At 41.9% G+C, this 25,593-nt stretch overlaps 4 protein-coding genes across 4 annotated transcripts; 3 read left to right on the top strand and 1 right to left on the bottom strand.

Moving 5' to 3' along the window:
• The first annotated feature begins 238 nt into the window (after nt 1–238).
• On the top strand, nt 239–8,167 carry pus7 (pseudouridine synthase 7). Its single transcript, XM_085778555.1, has 17 exons — nt 239–313; nt 516–635; nt 1,556–1,852; nt 1,949–2,033; nt 2,346–2,465; nt 2,572–2,716; nt 3,478–3,589; nt 3,692–3,769; nt 3,980–4,108; nt 4,611–4,736; nt 4,826–4,887; nt 4,977–5,137; nt 5,349–5,475; nt 5,978–6,079; nt 6,442–6,571; nt 6,727–6,818; nt 8,030–8,167. Exons 1-17 carry the CDS (start codon nt 276–278, stop codon nt 8,164–8,166), a joined length of 2,061 nt encoding a protein of 686 aa, XP_085634681.1. The 5' UTR covers nt 239–275; the 3' UTR covers nt 8,167.
• Nucleotides 8,168–9,877: 1,710 nt separating this feature from the next.
• On the bottom strand, nt 9,878–11,096 carry LOC146985530 (endonuclease domain-containing 1 protein-like). Its single transcript, XM_085780566.1, has 2 exons — nt 10,744–11,096; nt 9,878–10,593 (listed from the first exon to the last, which is right to left on the bottom strand). The coding sequence occupies exons 1-2, from the start codon at nt 11,035–11,037 to the stop codon at nt 9,988–9,990; spliced, it is 900 nt and encodes a 299-aa protein (XP_085636692.1). The 5' UTR covers nt 11,038–11,096; the 3' UTR covers nt 9,878–9,987.
• Nucleotides 11,097–15,211: 4,115 nt separating this feature from the next.
• aplnr2 (apelin receptor 2) lies at nt 15,212–16,819 on the top strand. The gene has a single exon (XM_085780565.1). It carries the CDS (start codon nt 15,272–15,274, stop codon nt 16,706–16,708), a length of 1,437 nt encoding a protein of 478 aa, XP_085636691.1. The 5' UTR covers nt 15,212–15,271; the 3' UTR covers nt 16,709–16,819.
• Nucleotides 16,820–17,409: 590 nt separating this feature from the next.
• On the top strand, nt 17,410–24,903 carry hdac10 (histone deacetylase 10). Its single transcript, XM_085778547.1, has 20 exons — nt 17,410–17,715; nt 18,530–18,664; nt 18,753–18,849; nt 18,976–19,073; nt 19,303–19,407; nt 19,506–19,574; nt 19,655–19,781; nt 20,361–20,426; nt 20,512–20,571; nt 20,798–20,887; nt 21,642–21,748; nt 21,833–21,900; nt 22,342–22,597; nt 22,735–22,825; nt 22,942–23,027; nt 23,299–23,355; nt 23,449–23,530; nt 24,018–24,206; nt 24,314–24,473; nt 24,562–24,903. The coding sequence occupies exons 1-20, from the start codon at nt 17,648–17,650 to the stop codon at nt 24,591–24,593; spliced, it is 2,043 nt and encodes a 680-aa protein (XP_085634673.1). The 5' UTR covers nt 17,410–17,647; the 3' UTR covers nt 24,594–24,903.
• Nucleotides 24,904–25,593: the final 690 nt, after the last annotated feature.

The raw sequence follows: 25,593 nt of genomic DNA, 5'->3' as shown, positions 1-25,593 counted from the left end.
GGAAGTAATTCAAACCCTTTGTCCGTCTCAGGGAACAATAAAAAATAAAATTGTGAAAGTCACTGTAATTTTGATATTATCAAGAACATCCAGTAAACTTACCGCTAACAGCTTCCCATGGCTCACTTCAAAATAGACGATCTTTGAATTAACGCTTCCTCAGTGATTGACAGCCGTTTAACCAAACATAATGCCAGTGGGCGGGCTTTAGTGTGGATGCGTTTCCGGTTAGTACAGACACACACACACACACGTGTGGGAAAAGCTGTCGTTGAATGTTGCTCCGCTCTCTTCTGAACCTCAGCAGACACAGGTAGGTGAAGTGAGCTTCCAGGGCAGAGACAACAACTGTATTCATGTTGTTTACATCGAGGTTTTAGCCTAGCTTCTCGGCTAGCCATGTTAGCCTCAGTCAGTCGCGTTAGCCTGCTCAGTGCTCACTGAGGACCATGCCGATGCGCTAGCGGCTTTGCTAACTTTTGAGTGCTCAGCAGTATCTTCATTATATTTCTCAGTGCCCGTGTTAAGCCCTGGTCCGTGAAGTGGTCTCTGCAAGTGTTGAGCAGCTGGGAGACGAGACGTGTTTCCCTGAGTCACAGCTGTCTGTTGTTGCTACCTCATCATCAATATAAACAGTAAGTCTGTGGCATTATTTTTTTTAGGCCATGAATGTCAGTATTGTCAGTATTAACAGCTGTGTTTAGAACTGGTTCGACTGTAGTACTTTAACATTACTGCTCATACACAGAGCCAAGTAGTTGTAAAATGATATAACTAACGTTACTCATGATGTTACAGCGAGGTTTAAATGCATCTTAACATGACGACATCCTTACACTTCCACAAAGTTTATAAACATGTGAAGAGTGAATCATGAATAACGTGACTTTAAGTTACACTACAAAACGAGTCCAGTCCACTGTGACACAGCATTGTCCACACCCTAAGTACCATTGTGATGTAATGTAAAGCACGGATGCAAAAGTCATGCAGCATCAAACCATTTACAAGCACTGTAAACGGCCCACGTGACACGGTGACAGATGGATCTAACTGATGAGAGGCTATTTTCCTCCTTGCTTTGATTTGCCATTTTGGACAAGAGACTGCTCAACTAATATATAAATGCTGAAGGCAGTGATTTTTCCCCCTCTTTGGGTTCTAAGGATCATAACTGGACCTGTATGCTGGTGGTAATATGTTTCTCTCCATTCACACGGAGTAGATTTTTTTTATATATATAAATTAAAGCCACTTAACAAAGACGATCATGGTAAAATCACCTCACCTCCCTTGGAGAAGAAAGACTTGAGCGAGACTTTGTGACATCCTAGTGGCCCGAGGGGATTAAGATAATAACTGTTATTCAAACACCCTGTAAGGTCCTGTGTGACAGGTCATGTCCCCTTGGCTACCTAATAAAAGTAAAAACATCAGCAGTAAATTTGTTGAAGACTTAATAAAGCTTGTGATCTTGGTGGAGTATCTCTCTAAGTGCACTGTTTATTTACTTACGGTAGATTAAAATATGTTGTTTTGCTGTTCCTTGTCCCAGCCTGGCTCTGATGGCTGAATCAGAGCCTGTGCCTGTTCTGGCCGGGGAGAAGAGAGGCTGTCCAGAGAATGAAGGAGATGACACGCCGACAAAGAAACCCAGAGTAGATAGTGATCACGAAAATGGAGGCCCACCCCACCAAAACGAGGAGGAGGAGGTCGAGGGGGAAGCGAGTGATGGAGAGGCAGATGGTGAGACCTTTGCCAACATGATGAAGCACGGTCTTACTGAGTTGGATGTGGGCATCCTGAAGTATGTCAGTGACCACGAAGGCTTCTCAGGGATCCTGAAGGAAAGGTTCGTCCTCAAGGGTTGGTAAATATTTTGCACAATTTCCTCGAAATGAATCAGTTTGGTTTGTTTAACAGATCATTTCTGGTGGTTTGTTCTCAGATACTCTGATTTCGTGGTGCATGAAATCAACAAGCAAGGAAAGACGGTGCATTTAGATGATCTCTCTATCCCTGCAGAGGTTGAGGTAAGATATTAGATTAGATTGGATTGGGTTGAATTCATTTTCAGTACAAGTGTCTCTTCTCTTCTCTTTATTAGCACAAATTTACAGACTGACTTTAATCTTCTCCAAGATTAAACATGTTTTAGAATTTGTTGACAAGTCTCAAATTCACTGCACATGAACTTGTTAGAAGCAGATGATTAAAAATGGTTGTAAATAAATGTGATATTAATACTGTTAGAAAAAAAACTGACATTGAAGGAACCAGTTTTCTCCAGCTCAGGATCAGGTCAGATGATGATTTCTAAGGTTGATGTGTTTATTCTCTGTCAGGAGGTCCCAGAGACTGTACAGGAGCAACCAACGGATTCTGATGTGCTGACTGAGGAGCAGAAGAAGCAGCTGGGAGACCTGCAGCTCTTCAAGAATAAAGAGAGCAATGTCTCTATTGAGGTGAGTTTACACTCACTGGATCCCCTAATCACATGAGTTAAAAAATCATTCAGAGCTTTATGTTATGTTTATGTAACATTCACACCTTCTTCCTTGATATCTGTAGGTCATAGATGATACAAAAGAGAAAAGGACACTGGTCCACAAAGCCATCAAGACCCAGTTTCCTGGTCTGGAGACAAAGACAGAAGAAAAGGAAGGCCGCAAGTTCATAGTGGCATATCACGCTGCTGGGAAGAAAGCTCTAGCGGGTACGTAGAGAGGAGAGAGACTGGCTGTGACCCCTAAATCAATTAATTAATAATCAGAAAGTGCATTTATTGCATGCCCTTTTATGTCTGCTTTGCTGCAATGCATGCCCGTGTGCATGAGCATGATGAACACACCTGCATGTTTCTGCCCAGGTCTTTCCTCACAGTGGTTTTTCAACCAGCAGCTTTTGTTTATGGATGGACTGATCTCATTTATCAGTGGAATGCTCGCATTGAGATTATATGCTTTGGTCAGAGCGAAAGCTTTTAAATGACAATAAAGAAAGCAGACACAGAATATCATGGTGCTTTAAAAAACAACCAAACTGCACCTCTGTTGCATAAACCATTGAAATCCCACGCTCCGCTCTCAGGCCCATGCATGAGACCTCCCCTCTGACAAGTCGCCCCATAGTCCATAAGAATCTCCTTCTTAGTAACGTTATTCTATCCTCCTTTTGCTCTTCTCTGGTGGATAGAGGTCAAAACAGCTGCAGGTAAGAACCTGTTCTCCACACAGCACAGACGACGTGCTTAAAACCCACATTGACTTGGGTGTTGGTAACTAGTTGTGCTTAAAATACTCTTTTAATTTAAGATCTTGATTAAGAGCTGATGTTTTTGGCAGTTGGTTTTCATTGAGGTAACTGTCCTCAGTAATGTATGGAAGTTAAATATGTGTCACAGTATTGCTGGAATATTGAGAAATGATTTTGTATTTTAGTATTTTTTACACCTATTTCTTTCTGTGTCCATAAAAGCTCCAAGGAAACACTTCTGGCCCAAAAACCGTGGCAGTTTTTGCCACTTTGTCCTCTACAAGGAGAATAAAGACACCATGGACGCCATCAATGTGCTTTCAAAATTCCTCAGGTCTGATCACTGCACTTTTCATTTGCTTTGTAGGGAGTGATTATTTGATAATCAGAAACACTTTAAATGTATTTAATTAAAAACCATCTAATTTCTCTCCAGGCTTAGGCCCAACATGTTTTCCTACATGGGAACCAAGGACAAGAGAGCCATCACCGTGCAGGAGATTGCTGTGCTTAAGTGAGTGTTTGATACTGAAGGGAAATTGCTACATTTATTAATGCTCGTTTTATTTTTTCATATCCTCTTTTAAAATAGAGACTGGCTGATGCTGAATATGTTTCATCTTATCAGTGCTGGATGCATCTCTGCCGTTAACAGCATACGATCTGCGGATGAACTTGTGGCTCCGGAGCAGTAATTAAAGAAATCTTTCCTGTGTCCCCTCAGGATCACAGCCGAGAGGTTGGCTCACCTCAACAAGTGCCTCATGAACCTGAAGCTGGGAAACTTCAGCTACAAAAACCATCCTCTAAAGCTCGGGGAGCTGCAGGGAAACCATTTCACTGTGGTCATCAGGTCAGGATGCTGGTCAGCTGTAAACCGGAGGAAGGATCCAGGCAGCTGAAATCCTTAGAAATTTGTAGTTGGCTACGTGGGAACATAGATAGATGCAGAATACAAACAACAACTACAGTTTAAATTGTGGACTGCCTTACCACAGTGCAGGATCATTTTAAATGTGTCCATATTTTAATTTCCTAATGCTCAAAATGCACTTTTTATTAAACTCTACATCTACAAGACTATGGCTGTGAGTCAGCAGTAATCTGGTAGCTCAGTGTGAACATTCTCCTGGTGTTGAATTACCTACCATGTCCAAGCCTAATCTATAGTATGAACAGTGACCAGATCCGTGAGTGTTGTTCCATGGATTTTACTTAAATTTGGAAATCAGTTTTATGTTTGTTTAGTCTTGCCTGTTGTCTACATTTGGTTAAAAAAAAAAATAGAGCATTTCTCTCTCAGCATAATGTGTCTATTGCGTTTTGACTTCAACTTGTCAATATCTTTGTGTCAGGAACATCTCAGGAACAGATGAGCAGGTCCATCAGGCCATGACATCCCTCAGGCAGACGGGTTTCATCAACTATTATGGCATGCAGCGCTTCGGCACCACGGCTGTGCCCACGCAGAACGTCGGCAGGTGAGGGCGAAACATGGAGGCACTGGCATGAAATATGACAGGAAGGACGATAATATTCAGGTGTTGTCTCTTCCTTCTGTTTGGGATAGGGCCATCTTGAGAAATGACTGGAACGAGGTGGTGGATTTGATTCTGAAGCCTCGTCCTGGAGGTAACAGACTTATTTATTTGTATTACTCATCTTGCCTCCCTCTATACAATTATTTAAAAATTGTCTTCCACCTTTGTTGCCCTCTGCAGCAGAGAAAGAGTTCCTGGTTCGCTGCAGGGAGGAGTGGGCCAAGACTCAGGACCCAGAGGCAGCCCTGAAAAAGCTGCCCAACAAACGCTGTGTGGAGGGGCAGCTGCTGCGAGGCCTGTCCATGTACGGCAAGAAGAACGTCGTCACCGCCTTTGGACTGGTTGGTTTTTTTGTTCATGACAGTGTAGCAAGGACAATTATTGCAAAATGACCTGACATACAGTACAATGCTCTGGCCAAGTTGATGAATAAGATAAAACGGGATGCTAGTTGATGAACACACAAAGCATTAAAACATTAACAATGGTTTATTTCCTTCCATTAAGACAAGTTTCCACCCTCTCTGACTTCTGTTTTCTTTCACTCCCCAGATCCCTCGTAACAACCGTCTGATGTACATCCACAGCTACCAGAGCGTGGTGTGGAACACCATGGTGAGCCGGAGGATCGAAGCCTTCGGCCTGAAGGCTGTGGAGGGCGACCTGGTGCTCAGAGGAAGTTAGTGTTTCATCTTTTCTCTCAGTTCTTTGATGTTGATGACTGGGGAAATGGGCATATGCTCCAATTTGTATAGTTTTTTAATTGGTTTTTATTGGGCAAAAGAAAAAAAGAGGTTCCGTGTTAATTAGGGTTAGTGACACTTTATGAGGTGCGGTAGCTAGATTTTGCTCATCTGACTGAGCACGACTGGTCTTTTCCACCTGTTTTCAGTCTGTCACATTTTACATAGTTAAATACTTAAAGTGTTTACTGCGTTATCGCTATGACTCAGTGTTTTCCAAAACTATAAATTAATTAGCAGTTCCAATTAGTCATTGGATTTACGTATATGATAATGATGTTGCAGCTTTCCAACCAATGTGTCAGACATGTAAAATGCATTTTTTAAACATGGGATTTCAGTATGAAGAGTGTCCCTGAGGAAAGTGGCATCCTCAGCCTCATGATGTTAGGAAGAAAATGCTGCTCAGTGATAACCGTCTCTTATCTGTTCATGAAGCCACAGCACACGTGCTGTCTGCAGAGGAGGCAGAGAGTCACACCATCCACGACATAGTGATGCCACTCCCTGGGTTTGACGTCATCTACCCCACTCACCACGGTAAGGAGCGGCTCTGTGTGGTTTTTTTTAGCTGTAAAAATAACACTGGGTGGTTTTAACACCGATACAGTAATGTACATGAAAGTGATCACACGTCGTTCCTCTTTCTCACACACACACACAGATGCCAGGGAATTTAAACTCTTAAGCTTGAAAGGATAATGGTGTGAATACAACTGCTCATAAAAAGGTGCATGAAAGGGAAGGAAAAATTTAAACATAGCAGAACTGGCTAAAAGAAGCAGCAGAATTAAAGTACCATATTAAGTGATAATAACAGAGTAGAAAGATAAGGGACATTTTACACATCTTAATAAATTGTGTTACGTTATCAGTAATTACTTGCTGTGTTTTTCCATCAGTGGGTAAAGGGTACAGAGAGCTGCTCACTGCAGACAAGCTGGATATCGACAACATGAGACACAAAGTGAAGGACTACTCCCTGGCTGGAGCGTACAGGCGCATCATCATCAGACCCAGTGATGTCAGCTGGTCAGCAAGCCTCTCGCTGCATGAAATACTCCTATCTTATTCTCTTACCTACAAGTACAATGATGTTGGTAGTGTCCTGCAGTTTTTCAGTGCTTGAATCTATATAGTTTAGTTTATATTAACTGGTGTGTTGTTGTCGGTGTCTCTGTGTGCAGGGAGGTGATTCAGTATGACGACCCCAGGATCTCCCTGGTGCACTCTGATTTTGAGAAACTGGAGAACAAACCTGCCCCAGTCTTCAACAAAGGTGAGCTTTTTTTTCTTTCTTTCTTTCTTTTTTTAGAGAATTTATTGCAGACAGTAAAGGGGAAATGAGGGACACTCAGTTGTTGCTCTGCATTGTCTTTGTATCAGTTTATACAGCTTGTTGGACACTGATCCCCTGCGCTATTATGCACTTGCAGCCAAACACAGATTAGAACTTGACCACACTCTATTTGAGCTGAGCTGAATTGTAATACGGCCACAATTAGACATATACGTATTCATATTTTTATTGTTTATGTGCAACACTGTAGGAGATTAGTTGAGGCAGATTTTTGTCCAGATTTGGTTCTCATGCAACCTTGTGTTTTTCTGGCTGTTCACTGTGCAGCAGCAGGTTACAGTAAAGAAGGTCGTCTCAGGGGCAGCTCTAAATATGCTTCCACTTCAAAGCTAGTTGGAGGAAGAAGTGAGATAATGCAAATTAGTTGTTGAGCATGCAGAAGAGATCTTCAGAGTAATTTAAAAAAAAAGTAAAATAAAAAGAAAATATGTAAACTAAAGCCTGTTGATGCTGTTTTAATCTATAAAAAATCTGTTAAGATATGGAGATAGGCAAGCTTTTTTTTTCAGGAAAATGTGCCAAAATGTGTATGTGCAGTCTCTTAAATGTGAGAAATGTCTCCCTTTTCCTGTTTAACATCATCATGAATGGGGTGCACAGTGGCTGAGTGGATAGAGCACATCCCATCTGGACACAGTCTGCCCCAAAGCAGTCGATCAAAGTCCTATCAAATAAAAGTGAAAAATGCCCATTGTATAACATCATCGTAAACTGGTTCTTTGGCTTGTGGACTGTTGGTTGCACTAAACAATATATTTTGAAATGTCGCCTCAGGCTCAGACTTTAAACTTTAATGGGCATTTTTCCACACATTTCTTTGTGGAAAATAATTAGTTGATTAACCCATAGTGGAAATAATTGTCAGTTGCAGCCCTGCAAGATAATCATGGACAGCCATGACTTCAAAAAGGCTTAAAAAAACAAATTGAGTTATATAGGGTGCATGTGGAAATTAATTTATTCTGTCTCAATAAAAATAAATAAAAATGTCCACAGGTCACAGGTCCTCTTTGTCCTGTGAGACTGAACAAATGAGGAATATCTTATGTCCCCAAACCCAAAGAAATTAATTTTACATTTCGTTAAACCAAAATAGTATTAATACAGTGTCTGTGTCCTTCACCCATCAGAGGGGAAGTATCGGGCTCTGCGGATGGAGTTCTCTCTGCCTCCTTCAACCTATGCTACCATGGCGATCCGAGAGGTCCTCAAGTTGGACACCAGCATCAAGAAGCAGACGCAGCTCAACACCACCTGGTTCAACTGAGCTGCTGCAAGCACCCGTCTACTGTGGCTACTAACTGTTGTGAGTGTTTAAAATGTGTTGTGTATGCGTGTGTGAGGGCGAGTGATTGGGTTCTACATGAACCCAAGTGTTATTTCTTTGAAGTACAAAGAGCAACAAATACCATTATTCAACTGTTTTTATTTTTGTTTTGTTTTTTTAAATAATGTTTTTACTTCCTCTGAAATGATTCTGTGCTGCAATGATTCAGCATCTTTTGACAGTGATTTAAGTCCCTGTGGTTTCAGGGTGCTCTCACGTATACAGTAACCTCTGCTGCACAGAGGGATCAGCATGCTTTGTTTGTACAAAGATATGAGTTTTTTTTGCTTTTTTTAATTTTAAACTGAAAGAAAAGAGAAATTAAAACATTATTTAACGGTTGAATTTACCATGTGAAGTCTCATCCTTTTTTTTTGATACTGTTCATGTGGTGCTGTGTTTTAGCTTGGTTTCTTTCTATCCTGAGGGTTTCAGTAATTGTTATATGTAATACTAACCCTTGTTTACAGAAAGGGTGGGTGGGTCTCCCCCACTGTGAGGCTTATTACCACTGATGTGACTTGCACTGTCTCCCTCTACTGGCTGTCAGAGCCCAGTGTCTTTTTAATCTAGGATCTGAGATGTATTCTGGGCTCTTTATCAGTCTGCTGCTGGTCAGAACAGACACTATGGAGTTGACCATCTGGCACTGTGGCATATGCCAGCTGGCAGGACCCAGCTGCCTTCTCAAACTAAATGCGATTACTGATCATATCACTCACCCTGGGGCCATGTCTGCCCTCCTAATGTTGGACCATGTCTTTATTTTTATGTTTTGATGGTAATGTTTGTAGCATCTCTGACCTGCTGTACCAAAGCACAACCAGGCAGGTCTAACTAGAGCTTGGGGAATCGCATAAACAGAGTCACCAAGAGCTGTTGGGAGAAAGATTATCAATTTTATTATTTCATCTCACTTTATTTAAACCCATTAGCTTTTTATAATTGACACCCAGTGCTGTTTATGATCCAGATTTAACAACAGGGTTTCCTCCTCCACCTCAAACATTTAAACCCATGTTATTACTGTTTTTCTTTTTATGCTGGTCAGTCAGAAAACATTATTGTTTTACTATTGTAGTTTCACAAGTGTAGTGTTTTACACATTAATGTCCTAATATATTACAAGATAAAAAGAAAAAGAAAAAGAAAATTCAGAATGGGGAAATTAGCCTTTCCCTTTTCTGGATATTTCTTGAGCCTTATTATGACAGGATAGAGTGCTGCAGTTTAACAGGCGGTATGTGAAAATGTAAAACTGTTGGTCTAATCTGTCTGTGCTGAACAAAAGGCTCACACAGGCAGGTGTGGTTCCCAGTCATTAACAGGATGAGTTGGCACAAGATAAAGTGAATGAAGAGTACAACCATGTACATACACTGTGGGTTTGTTATAGTGAGCTACGCGCAGTTAGAACTTGTTAAGCCTCTCCCAAGAAATATAACACAATTGGAAAGAATTATCAATACACTAAAGCTGGGGATGACAATAAAGTTAAGGATTAGTGCAGGCATTAAGCAAATCTGGGCTGCAGACAATAAAACTTGACTATTTAATTATTTCTTAAAGCACCCCCTGAGCAGTTATCTGAGAAATTAAATTGCACAAAAAAACAAAACATAATCATGACAGCAACAAGTTTTATTAATTATCAGTCAATTAGTCATTGTATTCAGTAATTAATTACTCATCAGCTGCTAAATGCTGCATCCTGCTGACTTTGCTGTAAATATGAAGCTCTATGAAAGCTGATCAGCCACCTCAGAGCTGGTGCAGGGCACTGTTATCACTATTAGGAGGCGCACAGTTGTCATAGAAGATCTGGAAAGAGTTGTCGACGTAAGTGACCTTCTTCAAGAAATCCTCCAGCTGCTGCACCGTCATCTCCTGCACCTTGTTGTTCTCCCTCTCGTTGAGGCCGTGCGCTGCAAACGCCGGCAACTTGGAGCGCTCGGAGTACGGGGCGTTGTGGTCGAAGTCCACGCAGCAGTAGGCCGACCAGAGATAGGTGGGGATGCCCAGGCGGTTGATGTTCTGGCGGCGGATGGTGTGACCAGACATGGTGATGCCTGTCACCACGTAGGCCGTGCCCCTGCAGTAGTTGTTGAGCCTCCTGCGGATGATGTGCTCGTGCATTTTCCAGGGCCCGACGTTGAACTCTCTGACCCGAGGGACCACGTTTGTGAGCGTGTAGGTGGCCGCTTTGTCGTCAGGATCGGCCTGGTGCTCGTCTGGGTTCAGCTGTCCACGCTCAAAGATCACAGTGTTGCCGTAGTCGTCGAGGACGGCCTGGGCATCTTCAAAATTCCTGTGGATGTTTTCTGAAGGGAACTGCTGCATGTTTCTGGGCCCAGACACTGTGGACAGCTGCCAGGGAAACCAGTTTAATCATTAAAAACCAAATAATTTGCTCATACACTCAGTAGATTACCAAATAAGACCTGCCTCCATTGAAGGATCTCTGTAAAATGAATTCCCTTAAATGGGATAAATGGCAAATCTAAAACCCAGCCCTACCTGTGGCTCATACATCCAAGGCACATCAACCTTCTTGGAGCCGTCTGAGCGCTTGAAGGTGTACGCTGAGTAAACAGGGATGTGGTTGAAGGTGTCGTAGAGAGTCACAAATCGAGGTTTTCCTTCATAGAACTGGCAGATCTTCTTAAACGGCTGCTTCTCCAGCCCTTTAGGCACCGTGCCCATGAACAGGAATTGTTTACACTCCGGAGAGAAGCTCTCCTGCACCTCTGCTCTCGCCATCCCAACAATAACCAGGCAGATGAGGCCTGGATATATTCTGTAGGCAATCATGACGAAAAGTGCAGTATGTCCCCAAAGTGCATTTAATCCCTCTGAAAAGCAGTCCTGCTCTGTGGACTCTCTGCCTGCTCTGAGCCTCATACCATCTCAGGCGTAATATATGCAAATTCTTATCTTTTCCACATCCAAAACCATTAGCATGTTTGAAAAGACCTGCCTTCAGGTTGCCTTCACAGGCACAGCCAAGTTCACAAACCTCTTTTCAAGGTTGATGTTATGCCGGGAATTATGTGAGGCTGCCAAACACCATGAAGTAGTCCCACTTAAGGTGCAACCACACTCAACAACAGTGTGACAGTGTCAGCACAGGATGAGCACAGGCACAGATAACAACATTAATGACGACTCTGTTCCATTAGTACTCCCATATGCCCTTGAAACTAGTAACACCTGTGATATACCTGCAGTTACAAATGTAAGTGTTGTGAAAATTGCCCTTCTTTAGGAGTTGTCTGAACCAAATCATGTGAGCATCTCAGATATGGGGCTACAGACAGACAAACTGACAGATAGATGGATAGACTTTATTGATCCCAAGCTGGTAAATTACAGTTCAGCAGCAGCATTACACACAGTGAAAATAACAACACTGAGAATAAAAACAAGAACCTATACATAATAAAATAGCTATATAAAATGTAATAATACTAATACATAACGAGACTTATGTAGAAGCCACTTTTTAAGAACACTGTAGTTTTATGGGGTGTTGTGTAGCTCAGTGGGTAGAGCAGACGCCCTACATGCAGAGGCTAAGATCCTCACTGCAGCTGCCCCAGTTTGATTCCACCAGCGGTGAGCGGTCGTTTGCTGCATGTAATTCCCCATCTCCTCAATTCCTGTCTCTCTACTATTCTATCCATTAGAGACCTAAAAAAAATAAATAAATAAGTATAATACTCCTGATCTTGAATTGAAGCCTGTTGCTAATCTCAGTTGAACGGACATTATGGCCAACCACACTAATTCCCCTCTGTGTCACAAGCCTTTTTATAGACATAATGACATGCTTTATGAGGCCGGCTCGCTTAGAGAACGACTATAGTATGAAGAGCACAGGTGATGCTAATGACACTGATGATAGCTCTGTTGTATTCAGCCATTCATTTTAATCAAGCCAGTGTGAGCCATGCTGCAGCATCGTTAGCTCTATTGTTCACACCTGTGGCTTTACTCACCTGCTGCAGCATGTTAAAAGATCCAATCACCATGAAAATGTGTGATGTATGTGTAAGTATACAAACTTGAAATGTTCCATTATGTCATTTTGAATTATTGCCATGAAATGTTCTATAACAGAGGTCTTCAACAAGGGGTCCGTGCCCCCTAGGGCGTCTGTGGAGGTGCTGCAGGGGGTCATGACATTTTTTGGTTGATTAGACAATGTTTTATATCTTTTAGTTTCCACATTCCTGTTTCAAATATGTTTATGTTTCCTTGGCCTGAAAGACCCCTGTTCTATAATACAGGACTGGTCCAACCCTGCTGTGATACTCAGCCATTGTCTCCACCTCAATACTGTTATATTTACTCTTCCTTTCCCTCCCTGTAAGTACAGTTGTGTGTGTTCACCAGTATGTCTCGGTGAGAGAAAAGACCAATGTTTTTAGAAACATCTGTTTCCATAACAACAAGTTGATGGCAGCGTGACCTCTGCCCCTGTGGAAACAAACACTTCCTGTTTACGTATTGGAACATCTTCTTGTTTACACTGTAACCCCATGCTGACCTATAGTATCTGTCCATCCATCTATCTCTAGATGGAACAGTTAGTGGTTGAGAACAGCACTTTAAATTTCCAAGTAAAACTAAAAATGTCTCATGAAACAAAGGTTTCATGATAATATTAAGATGATACAGACATCCACATCCACACAGATATATATATAGTATATATAAAAAAAACCTTTTTTTTTAAATAAAAATTTAGATAATGTTTTATATAGTAAGCCCAAGAATTTACTAACAATATTATTTCACAAATATAGTGCTACAAAAATAAGTTTTGATTAATTTCCTCCATCAAATCACCTCAAAATGAAATTTGGATCGGCAGATTGGCGAGGACGAGATCAGCACACCACAGGCGTTTCTTATTCTTTAATTATTTTCAGATTTTTCAGATCAGGAGCGAGCTGCTGCTGCAAACAGAACTGCTCTGAGACTGATAACAATTTAAGTACAAGATATGACTCATGTATACAGGCCTATTTCCTCAAAACCAAGTTACCATAACAACTCTGACATGTCAGATGAAGAAGTTTAGCTCATATATGACTAATTAAACTATCTTGGCATTTTGTTGCTGTCTGTGTATTTTTAAGTCTTATAAATGGTCATTCAAGAACTGGCAACATCCATTAAGCATAATTTCCTAGCGCTCCAAATAAAAGAAAATAATTAATATTTGCTTTGGCCTCATAGATTCTGTTCACCTTTCTTTTTAAATGATTGCCTCGGTACTACCGTGAATAAAAGTGAATGATGAGTGCACTGCTATTAAAACTGGCAGGGTGGAAAAACCCTGAACAGCATCAGACTATACAGCATATAAAACTGTCACTGAACAGATTTGTTCAGTGCTGTGTAGTGGCAGCCTCCTTCTGCTGTGAGACAACACAGCTGTGAGTGAGCACAGACTTTCATCTGCAAACTTTCTCTCTTATTTCCCGCCAGGTGTGTACAGATCAATGGTGAAGGCCTTTCTGCAAGTAGCTATTCATGAAGGCTGCTCTGCCCTGACGCTGTGGTCTGGTGATGCATGTGAGGGCTGTTAGCTTTTGTTTGTCCTCTGTGTGAGCTGCTACATTTGACCACCGTGTGTTTAAACATGTGAGAGTCTGAAAACAAAGAGCGTGTGTGTGCGTGTGAGTGTGTGTCTCAGTTGTGTGGTGTTATGTGCATTCGGATGTGTTTGTATCTGTGCACAGAGAATATGAGCAGCACAGAGGATCAGGGTGGGATCTGTTTGCGTGTCTCGGGTTTGTGTGTGTTGGTGGGGGGAGTTATTGTGTCTCCTGGGAGGGGTGTGTGTTTGTGTTGAGCAGAGGGGTGTTTGCAGGTCTCGTAATTCTCTGCAGGGGTGGTCTGGGTTTAGGAACAAGAGAAAGGAGGGCTCTGTGGGTGTGGGTGTGGGTGTGTGTGTGTCTCTATGTATATATTCTGACACACCTTCCTGAGCTGGCACAGTGTTGCAGAGATTGAGAGAAGAACAGGAGAGGTCACAGGGAGAGAGTGAAATGAGAGGAGACAGGATGAGAGGGCAGGAGCCGACTTTTTGCTCCACAGTGATCATGACACAGTTCTAAGACTCTGAGAAAAGGATTTCATCAAAGCTACAGCCTGAGGTAAGAACCTCATCAGAATTCCTCACAGGACTTGGCCCTTGTTCAGGTTGACTTTAGTATCTCCATTTCATGTTACTTGTTACATCTCCTCACGTCTTTTTTAAAAATTTAGATCTGTTTCTGCCTTTGCCTGAGATTTGACGCAGAACCTATAAAGGTTTTTCTTGAATTTGCACCCCCACCACTGTGCTGTAAGAATAAAAATCTGTGGCAGCAGCAGCACACTCACAGAAAAAGGTGTTAAAATTGTTTTTTTGGATAGTTAGTTGGATGAGCATCAGAGGAGATAAAATTAAATACCGTGACATTTTGGTGTTATTTGCAGGACACATTAGTCTCAGACTAAACTTCTTGACTAATCTGTGTGTGGCTAAACTTTGACTTATTCTAAGATATGCAAGTGTAATGGATGTGCACTCACTCCACCCATAAAGGTGCTAACCAACTTGCCATGTTGCCAAGCGGTTGTCAACCTCTTGGCAAGTTGGTTAGCACCTTTATGGGTGGAGTGAGTGCACATCCGTTACATATGAGCACTTAGTGTTTGTTAGTGTGGGAAAGGTGTGAAACTCTCACTGCTTTTTACTTTATTTTCAGAACATCCAAGACGAGCTGCAGAGGGAGAAGTGAGAGAGGAAAGGAGGACAAACTATCCACGGTCCAGTGACAGTCAAGTCAAGTCAAGGTTTATTTATATAGCACCTTTAGCCAAGGCGCTTTACAATTACAAACAAATACATTTACAATTAAATACATTTGATAAAAGCACAATAAAATAAACATAAAATATAATAAACAATAAGAACTGTCATGATAAAACAATCAGCCAGTTAGGAGAGTCTCCATTGATTCTATTATCTCATGTAGAAACACTGGAGATGGACAGACAGACGTCAGACTTCCTCCTCGTCTCCCCCTCTCCCTCCTCGTCTCCCCCTCCCCTCTTCCACTGCGACTACACCGACTGGTCCCCCTCCTTCTCCATCATCCCATCTGTCTACCTGCTGGCTTTCCTGGTTGGTTGCCTCGGCAACGGCCTGGTACTCTGGGTCTACCTGGACCGAGCGGAGGGGAGGAGGAGAGAGAAAAACCAAGCTGAAGCCGGGGGGGTTTGTTGTGCCAACATTTTCAGACCCGGCCAGCGGAGCGTCAACAGACCTGGCGGAGCCCGGCAGAAGAGAGAGAACTCTAACTCCAACTCCTCCACCTCCTCCTCCTCCTGCTCTCCCTCCTCCGGGCCTCGCCCCTCTCGCTCACTAACAGACTCTCTGATCGCCAGCTTGGCGTTGGCTGACCTCTGCTTCCTGGTGACCCTCCCCCTGTGGGCCGTCTACACAGCCATGGGCTACCACTGGCCCTTTGGGCAACCCCTCTGCCAGATCAGCAGCTTCCTCACCGCCCTCAACATGTACGCCAGCGTCTTCAGCCTGAGTATGCTCAGCGTGGAGAGGTACTGGGTTCTGACTGGGCGCCGCCACTCGGGCCACCACGCCCCACGGCGGGGTCCCAGTAGCAGGGCTTTGTGGATACTTGGGGCCGTGTGGGCCATGGCGGGGGTGTTGGCACTCCCTGGTTTGCTGCTGCGCTCTGTCCAGGAGGTGGAGCTGGACTCTGAATCTGAGGATGATTGGCAGCTGGAGCCTGCTGACTCTGGATCAGTCTTCCTCTCCTGCCAGATGGATTATTCTATGCTAATAGGAGAGGTGGCGGAGGAGGCAGACAGGGAGAGGGCTGAGATGTGGTGGACAGCTGCCTTGAGTCTTAAATCAACTCTAATTGGCTTCCTGCTGCCTCTTGTCATCCTGCTGGTCTGCTACTGCTCACTGGCCCAGCTCCTCAGCAGGCATTTTGGACGGGGCCCTCGTCCCGACCGCAGACGTCAGCGCAGACTCCTCAGGGTCATTGTCACCTTAGTGCTGGCCTTCTTCCTGTGCTGGCTGCCCCTGCATGTTAACAAGACTGTGTCCATGCTGCTGGAGTTTGGTTTTGTCCCATATTCCTGTTCTTTGGATCAGATTTTATTGGCAGCTCAGCCCTACGTCACCTGTCTGGCTTACCTCAACTCCTGCCTCAACCCTCTCCTCTACGCCGCCTGCGATTCGTCATTCAGGAAGAGATGCAGAAGAGCTCTCCTCATGCTGTGCAGGATGAGTAGAAGGAGAGCAGAGGGGGAGAGAGAGAGAGAGAAGGATGAAGGGCAGGGAGAGAAGGAGGAGAGGAGCTCGGCTTTTCCCACAAGAACACAGGAGGAAACAGGAGACAGGACGGAGGAGGAGATGGTGGGGGAGGTGGATGGTGTGGTGGCTGAGAGGTGAAACACAGCCCAGCCTCCAAGAGGAGGAAAAAAGGGACACCTTAAAGATAAAGTCACCTTGAAGTGTTACACAATGTGACATTTTCAGTCATTTCTCCAGTTGTTGAAAACAATCAACATCCACAGCAGACTCAGACTCTGAAAGAAACTGTGTCAAATGTCAGTATTTTCAAAAATAAACATCTATCATTAAATGAAAATCCAGAAACATCCCACGTCGGCACAGCTCCCACAGGAAAGATGCCACCACATCCCCAGAGAGTCCAAATATTTCTGCTCATATGATTTGTTTATATATTTTAGCCATATACCCTGGGTTGTTTATTGATTTGTATTTCACTGTTTTTATTTTGTCATTGTTTTTTCATTAAATGAATCCTGTAAACTCACATGTCTCACAATTCTCATGGTCTTTCTTTTTTCTTTATTCAGCTTTATAAAAAGAAGGTAGCCTATGGTATGTGGACATGGTAACATGTGTAAAAAGCTCCTGAAGAACAAAATCCAATTCAAACTAACATTGTCTCAGGACCAAAGTACAAATATGACAAAATATCAGACGAGAGTAACAGACACAGTGAGTGTAGAGTCCTTATGTTTTCTCCTTTTTATTCCAGTGAACAAATGAGTGATGTTCCTCAGACTCTGCTTTTATTTCCACACAGCAGCGCCGCACTCCGCCCAGAAGGTGGCGCTGATGGTCCATGAAACTGTTTGCCGACCGTCCACATGAGCCCACCACACACCGTTTAGCCGGTATTTTGCAGAATTTAAGGAAGCTGTTGGAAATCAGTAACTTAGGTCTGGCTAGCGGCTTACTCTTCTAGTCTGTTTTTGCGGTATCCCTCCACTGTTTGCCTTTCTGCCACAGACAGAAAGTAGTGCACTGCAGAGACTAGTGCATGTGTTGTGGTCCCGCTGCTGGACTCTGGTCTAAGAGATGATGAAAATGGGAACAGCGCTGATCTATGATGAGGAGATGACCAACTACAAACTGCTCTGGGTTGAGTAAGTCAACATAGTTTGGTGCACACTGCACAGCTAGCTGTTAGCGTGCTATTAAAACTATCTGAGTTGAATTAGCTCCTCCGTGTTTACACACTAGTTACAGCTCTGCTCGTCCCTCTGTGTTTAGACTTTAGAGACTGGCCTCTGTTACTACAGGTAACTTTACCTCAGTGCTACTGTAAGGTCTGGTAACATACAAGGATTAATGTCGGGGAAACCAACATGTTATTTTGGTTAAATATTATTTTATCATATTCTTTCACGAGCCAGTAATTAAATAATTACGCAATTGTCTTATATTAATGTAACAATCTCTTTAACCGGTAGAGTTAAATTATTTAATTACGCTAGTGTTAGGAACCGAATTTGCCGTTTATTGTTGCCAGTCGAACCACTTAGTGAGAAGCACTCACTTCCGCTAGCTTCTCAAAGTTCAGTCAGAGACGTTGCCTAGAAGGACTTTGGTTCAGTCCACACAAATCATGAATATACGTTTTAATTTACCATAATGTTTACAGTCAAACTAACATACTCACATCTTAAACTTTTCTCATGATCTTTTTCATACGAATTTATTGTTATTCTGCACCTCGACATTCACTTTTCAGTACAAAGTAAACAAAAATATTTAAAGTAACCTAGGCCTATTTTCTATTTTTTTGAATTTAGAAATTTTGGCAGTGTCATCTGTCCTGTGATTTACATTTAGCCCACTGTTTTAATACGGTTTGTGCAAAGAATGTAAAAGATATTATTTATTGAAAAAATTGTATCGAACTTATCACACATGTTTAAAATGTTTCCCTTGTTGCAGTCCAGCATGTAAGATCGAAGTGCCCGAGCGCCTGACAGTGAGTCATGCAGCTTTGGTTGAGAGTGGTCTAGCTGATCGCTGTGTCTCTGTACCTGTCCGTGAGGCAACAGATGAGGACATCCTGCTGGTCCACAGGTCAGTCCTGATCCTGACAAAAAGCTCTCACATGGTTCAGATGGTTGACACCTCAACTCACCCAGTCCATGTACTTTTCTGCTGACAGTGAGGAATATCTGGAGGCAGTGAAGAAGACCCCTTACATGACCTTAGAAGACCTGAAGGAGTTCACCCTCCAATATGGTGACGTCTACTTCCACCCAGTTAGTCCAAAACCCAAAGATTCTTTTTTTTTTTTTAATCTCATTTTTGTTCATTTACTTATAGTTGGAATGATTTTCAGGCACTGGTGATGAAAGTAGTAAATTAATTCTCATTTACTATCCTAGAACATCTACCACTGTGCCAAACTGGCTGCAGGAGCCGCTCTGCAACTGGTGGACAGTGTTATGACGGGGAAGGTGAGGAATGGCATGGCTTTGGTCAGGTGAGGCTGTTAAATCAGTGATAGCGCAGTGGTCCTAATATATACTCTAGTGCTGCATGCTGAGTGTTTGATTGTCTTCTGTGAGGCAGATTGCTTTAGTGCTGGGAGGATTAGTCCCTTTACTGTCAACGGAATTAATTCTACGACATCATTAGTCATTAGTAATTGATGTGTTTATTAGTTCATGAGGAAAAAAAATCATGACTCATATGACTTCTCTCTGTCACAGACCACCAGGACACCACAGTATGCGCAGCGCTGCCAATGGTTTCTGTGTGTTCAACAATGTGGCCATAGCAACTCAATATGCAAAGCAAAAGTATGGAGTAAAAAGGTGATGTGAATTTATCTGTTTTGTTTGTTTGTTCTTGACAAAACCCACTGTATTGATTCTGTCTCTGTATATTTATTTACATCTCAATGGTTTTTCAGAGTGCTGATAGTGGACTGGGATGTACACCATGGTCAAGGGGTCCAGTACTGTTTTGAGGATGACCCCAGGTGAGTCTCTTATGGTCCTGAATGTTGATGTTGTCCTGTCTAACGGTTTAATGAGCTCTGCATGTTTCATGTTGTCCCAGTGTGCTCTACTTCTCATGGCACCGCTACGAGCACCAGAAATTCTGGCCTCAACTTAGAGAGTCAGACTTTGACAGTGTCGGCAAAGAGAACGGAGCTGGATTCAATATGAATGTACCATGGAACCAGGTGAGTGAACAATTATTTTATCAATGCTTTGGTGTTCTTTTTGCCGGTGTTTCTTGCTTTATCTTAGACTCTAATATGATATAAAGAGATAGTGCCTTATCACCTTAGTAATGTATATTTCTAAAAATGCTACAAAAACAATTAAACATTTTATGACTGCAACATCTATTGATAATTCATTTATTGTTTTTATCAGTCATTTGAGTCATTATGATGAATAGAAAAATGCCTGTGCACAGCATCAGTCAAAGTGCTGGTATTGTAGCAAAAGTGTAAAATGTAAAGAGAAACCAAATGTAGTTGTTACATACTGCACACGAGACAGGATTATGATGAGGATCTTTTAACGGAGAAACACGTTTCGCCTCTAAAACCTATAAAACAAAAGGTGTTGCTCCATTAAATGATCCTCTCATTATGATGGTTGTCCATTATAATTTCACAGAGCTCAAAGTTTTGTGTGTTTTAAATAGTTTCCAGGGTGACCACCAGATAAAACAAGCAGCTCTATCAACTGTCCTTGTTGTGTGCATGGTTAGTTTGTTTGTATATCAGAGGCTGTGTTGTGTTTATTCTCAGGTGGGAATGCAGAACAGTGACTACCTGTCGGTCTTCTGTCATCTCCTCCTGCCGGTGGCGTACGAGGTGAGACAGGAACATTCACACTCTGCTGACAGACGCTCTGACGTGTTTGATATGATTCACCTGAGCTTGTGATTCTTTGCCACAGTTTTGCCCAGACTTGGTGTTGGTGTGTGCAGGCTTTGACTCGGCCATCGGTGACCCAGAGGTACTGGATATAAAGGACTGTAATGAAACATGCATATTTCTGCTGATCCTCTTTGGTTCACAATGAATTTAAGTTATACATGACCTACCTTTGTACTCATGTCCCTTTATCTGCTCCCCTCATGAGTTCTTATGATTCATGACATGTGTAAAACCGTGTCCTCTTCACTAGGGCATGATAATGGACATTATAATGATGTTAGTGCTAAACTAAGTGTTATTTCCAGGGTGAGATGTGTGCCACTCCAGACATCTTTGCTCACCTCACTCACCTTCTCATGAACCTTGCAGGAGGCAAATTGTGTGCTGTGCTGGAGGTCAGTTGTTGTCAGATTAAATATTCTTATGGTATATATTCTTGTAAGCAAAACAGAAATGTATGCAACAGATAATTTCTTTAAATGGATAGTTCAACATTTTGGCAAATTGGCCCATTGCCATAATCCCTATAGCGTTAGGAGTAGGTTTGTTACCTTTAATTGTCGGTGTAAGCTGTTGTTTTCAAGGTAAATTCATGCAAAACCACTGATGCATGTTCCCATCGGGGGAAGTTTTTTGACAAGCAGTCTCTGCATTTGCCTCGAAAACAACTCCATCTCGTAATATTCTGTTATTATCTCATAGTGTGGTGAATGTGAAGGTCACAACTTGTCAACCAGAGCGTTTTTTGGAGTTGTTGGATTGTGTATTTGATGAGTTTGATGAGGGAAACCAAGAAATCCCATGAGCCTCCGTAGTGTAGCTCTGAGCAGCTTGCGGCTCTGCTCCACCGTTCTAAAAATAGCTTGCACTGACAATTAAAGGTAACAAGCCTACTCCTAAAACTATAGGGATTATGGCAATGGGCCAATTTGCCAAAATGTTGAACTATCCCTTCAAATAAACACTTGTCCTGTTGGAGACATTATCACCTTTTTCTATTTGTATCCATGATCTTTTTTAAAAATATGTTCACATTCATGTCATTTTTTGCAGTGCAGGTCGTCAGGACCAGTTCTACATAGTTCTGACAACTTGTGTGAGTATTGTCACATAGAGTTGTTAAAGGTTTTACTGTCTTTACTCTTCCAGGGAGGCTACAACTTGACTTCCCTCCCCCAGTCTGTGTGCCAGACAGTTCACACGTTGCTTGGAGATCCTGCACCTCGACCTGTAAACCTCGATGGACCCTGTAGAAGGTGTGTCTCTCAATCAGTTGATTTTATGTGTCAAACTTTGTCATGTTATAGTCAAATGTAGTCAAATTATTTTTCTCTTTTCAGCGCACTCGAGTCCCTTCACTGTGTCCGGTCAGCTCATAGACGGTTCTGGTCCTGCCTCAAACATGCAGGTATAACGTCCATGTAATTATATTTGATCTATTACTGAAATGAGGAGAACAGCAAGTTCAGGCCGCACATCTTATTATTATTAAAACAAATATTTAAAGAAATAAAAAATATTCTGTAGGGCGTGACCAAAATGGGATTTTGGAGGGCTGATAACAATATTAGGGAGTAATAAATTCTAATAGCTGATATATTGCTCATGTTCTCTAAGACACAGATTTCCATAGACACATTCTCTAATATGGGACACATCTGTATTGGAGACAAAACATTTTACTGTTAAACAATGGCTAACCCATATTATCTGACATGGCCCCAGTGCAGCAATGCAGAAAACTTGGAACATGTAAAATAAATGGAATTAACAAGAAAATGTATTATTTTAAATTGTCACTTTTCATGTTTGCCTCTTGATAAAATGTTTGATCGCTTTTTTCCTCCAGCTGATCTACCCACCTCTGATATCAGCACTAAACGCATTAAATTGGCAGAAGAAGAAGAAAAAGAAAAGCCGCTGGATAAAGGAGAAGGAGAAGAAGAGAAAAGCGCAGAGGAAAAGGTTTGGCCGGAGCCTCCGAAACGCCCCACTCCTGCTGTCCGTACTGCGGCGGTGCTCCCTGATGGTGTGGCCTGTCCAGACGGATGTAAACCCTTTGATTCATCAGAGGATCTGCACCCACCCACACTCAACACACTCAAGTATGCAGTTATTTATAGTACCCAAATGTATTACTTATTATTTACATGGGAAAAGTTGGTGCTTACATTTACAATACAGTTGAATGTTTGCGTCATGATATCATCTTTGACAATATTACATTAATAATGTGTTTCAGGGAGAAGTTCCTTAAAGATGCAGAGGACAGTGCTGCTCTCTCAGCCGTCTCCAGTCTTATTGCTCTTGTAGAGAAAATGGACAAGAATGAGGTAATATTCAGTTCTGTGCTGGGATGTGCTCTGCTTCTGAACACACTGCTGCCTTCACTGACCTGCAGACACGAGGCTGCAGGCTTCTATAATTACATTTAATTACTGCCTCTCAGATCTGCAGCGGCTTGGCGCTGGTTCATGATGTCTCCATGGCGATGAAGTGTGTTGTCCACCATGCAGCATCTGCACTCAACAACCGGTATAGTGATGTTTCTCGTAACTGTACTGGGTGTTTTTGTTAGACTGTAGATGATCTTGCAGGAAACATATGTACATAAAGGAGTGGTTCAACATATTATGAACTATGTTTTTGCACCTTCTTCCTAAGAGATAGATAATAAGACTGATCTCATTCTAATGTTTGCAGCTATAAATGAAACATTGACAGTATCCAATGGTGGGAATTTCACTTGAAGCTGGATGATAATTAAAGGATAATTTTGATTTGATGAGGCTTTCTCTTATTGCAGGGTTTTGGTCGTGTGTGTTGGAGATGGGAAGGTACCATGTCACATCACTGAAGACGGGTGATTATCATTTGTGATTTAAAATGTTTCCTTCAGCAAATGAAAAAAGGCAAATTGTCAGCAAAAGCACAAACAACATGTTTTTGTCTGTAGGAAAACGCTGGTGGTGCAGTTCAGCAACAAGGAGTCAGACGAAGAGAAATGCAAATATTATGTTCCTGTGTGTCTGAAGAAGGTACTGTGTGTTATAATAGGAACAAATCATAATTCAGAGGATTTGTCACTCACTAGTTATGAGAACTCTACTGGATTCTAGTTCACTATCACTGATTTGTTTTCTTTCTTTGTGTTGTATTTTGACAGTTTTTATATCAAGACTAGAGAACATCAACACTGTGGCCATAATGTTACCTATGTTCACAGAATCCTGTATTGGCATGAGAACTGAAATACTGTACAATATATATGTGTTTTATCTTTTTGGGCAATTGAACACAACCCACTTATGATGTGTTTGATAGAACACAAGTTTTACAGAGTAATTTTTTGGGATATAGCAGTAATGTAAAATTTATAATCGATATTGAAATATCGATTATACATTTTAAATACAGTATATAATGAAATGAAGCCAGAAGGTTTCCAGAAATGTTGTCTTGGCTACATAGTCCATGACTTGACATGATTTCTGATTTATTTATGATGTATTTGTTGTTCTGCAGGGCCTCAGCGAGGTGTCGGGGCTCATCCAGGCTGTGCTGGGCCTCCTCCTGCCTTTGGGATATGAGTACGACCCCAGTCTGGTTCTGTTGGTGCGTATGTCAAATACTGGACTGTCAGAGAGTGTGTGGCTACAGCTGACAGGTCTGCTGCAGGGCCTCGCACAAGGACACACACTGGTGCTGTTGCAGGTAAGAAGGCCCGGGCCGGTTGAATAAAATGACAGTGAATACTATCACATTTTTGTGTGGAAGTATAACTTTTCCACTTTGAGTTAAGAGTTGTCCTTTTCTGTCAGGATGGTGAGGAGGCCTGTGTCGGCCCCACAGCCTCCTCCCTCCTGGGGAGCCCCGCCCCCTCTGTGGGCCAGCTTCTAGCCCCTCTACCAGAGGACGTGGAGTCTGTAGAGAGTCTGAGACACCGGCTGAAGGCTGACTGGAAACTACTGCAGACCACAGGTGAATGCATGACAGCAGCTTCAGATATGAACCTGACACACGATCTGAACAGGGTTTTTAAAACTGAGTTTCTGTCTCCTGAAAACAGCACAAGAAACTGGAGGAAATGATGAGCACTGACGCTGATCCGGCTGATTTTGTATAAAAGAAAATGTCCTGTAACATTTCAAAAGTCTTGATACAATTTTGTATTTTTGCTAAGTTTTCAAATTTGTAAAAATGATTGTACGTCTCATGGTTGAATAATAAGGGTTTTTGATACATAGATAACACATAGCTCAGTTTTAATGCTGTAAACATTTGTTTACATCAGCACTGTTTGGACCATAAATTTTATAATGAATTCTGATGAGAAAACATGTATTTTTTTACACTTTCAAATTAAACACTAATGTTTTGGGGAACATACTGGTTGGCTCTTTAAATAATATAAAAAGATAGTAGGTGAAATCACACAGACCCTCAAAACTTTGAGTGAGATACCATCAGTGAACACAATAATTTGTTATGACTGTATAATAAACCTGGCTTTGGTCGTATTACTCTAAGTCTTTATTATTATTTTCTTATATAATTTATTAATTCTATTAATAATTTATTTAATTCCACTTATTCAAAACCTGAAATACTGAAAGTGTCCAGTAAGTATTTACCAAGTGCATGAATATGTTTAGATTGAGTTATCACATTTTTGTCGGTGATTCCCTTCAATACTGATACAGAGACTTGATGGCTGAATTAATGGATGGGTCAATCACTTAACTAAATTAAATGTCTATTAACATTTCATCTAAGACTAAATATTTAGACTTTTTTTTATCAACGTTATTTTTTATGTATTTAATTAATTGTTTATTTTTAGAAAGCTTAAAACTGTGCCTTTTAAAACTTGTCAGCACCTCTCATCTGAATAATGTTTTACATTTTATAACTGGATGTGAAAAGTTAATGACCTATATGGGAAACTTAAATGAACTGGATAAAAACAAGAAATGTTCTCTTTAATAAAGTGGAGAAGGAGAATGACTTCGTGGAAATACCCGTGGTCTGTGTGAGTGTGAGTAATACTGTAAGTATAGCTTCACAGTCTGGACCGACCTCACGGAGAGTCCTGTGGGTG

Source organism: Trachurus japonicus, chromosome 6 (assembly GCF_045865225.1).
Source record: "Trachurus japonicus isolate A0001 chromosome 6, Traja_1.0".
In the NCBI taxonomy this organism is placed as follows: Eukaryota; Metazoa; Chordata; class Actinopteri; order Carangiformes; family Carangidae; genus Trachurus; species Trachurus japonicus.
This window is presented reverse-complemented; position numbering and strand designations above follow the sequence as displayed.

What these genes read in the sequence shown, in the direction of transcription:
- pus7 (XM_085778555.1), top strand. Translation starts at nt 276, where the DNA reads ATGTTGCTCCGCTCTCTTCTGAACCTCAGCAGACACAG. An exon ending in CATTTCACTGTGGTCATCAG is followed by an intron (nt 4,109 to 4,610) that starts GTCAGGATGCTG and finishes TCTTTGTGTCAG; the next exon opens with GAACATCTCAGGAACAGATG. An exon ending in AGACCCAGTGATGTCAGCTG is followed by an intron (nt 6,572 to 6,726) that starts GTCAGCAAGCCT and finishes CTCTGTGTGCAG; the next exon opens with GGAGGTGATTCAGTATGACG.
- LOC146985530 (XM_085780566.1), bottom strand. Translation starts at nt 11,037, where the DNA reads ATGATTGCCTACAGAATATATCCAGGCCTCATCTGCCTGGTTATTGTT. An exon ending in CTTGGATGTATGAGCCACAG is followed by an intron (nt 10,594 to 10,743) that starts GTAGGGCTGGGT and finishes TTTCCCTGGCAG; the next exon opens with CTGTCCACAGTGTCTGGGCC.
- hdac10 (XM_085778547.1), top strand. Translation starts at nt 17,648, where the DNA reads ATGATGAAAATGGGAACAGCGCTGATCTATGATGAGGAGATGACCAAC. An exon ending in GCATCTGCACTCAACAACCG is followed by an intron (nt 23,028 to 23,298) that starts GTATAGTGATGT and finishes CTCTTATTGCAG; the next exon opens with GGTTTTGGTCGTGTGTGTTG. An exon ending in TTCCTGTGTGTCTGAAGAAG is followed by an intron (nt 23,531 to 24,017) that starts GTACTGTGTGTT and finishes GTTGTTCTGCAG; the next exon opens with GGCCTCAGCGAGGTGTCGGG.
- aplnr2 (XM_085780565.1), top strand. Translation starts at nt 15,272, where the DNA reads ATGGACAGACAGACGTCAGACTTCCTCCTCGTCTCCCCCTCTCCCTCC.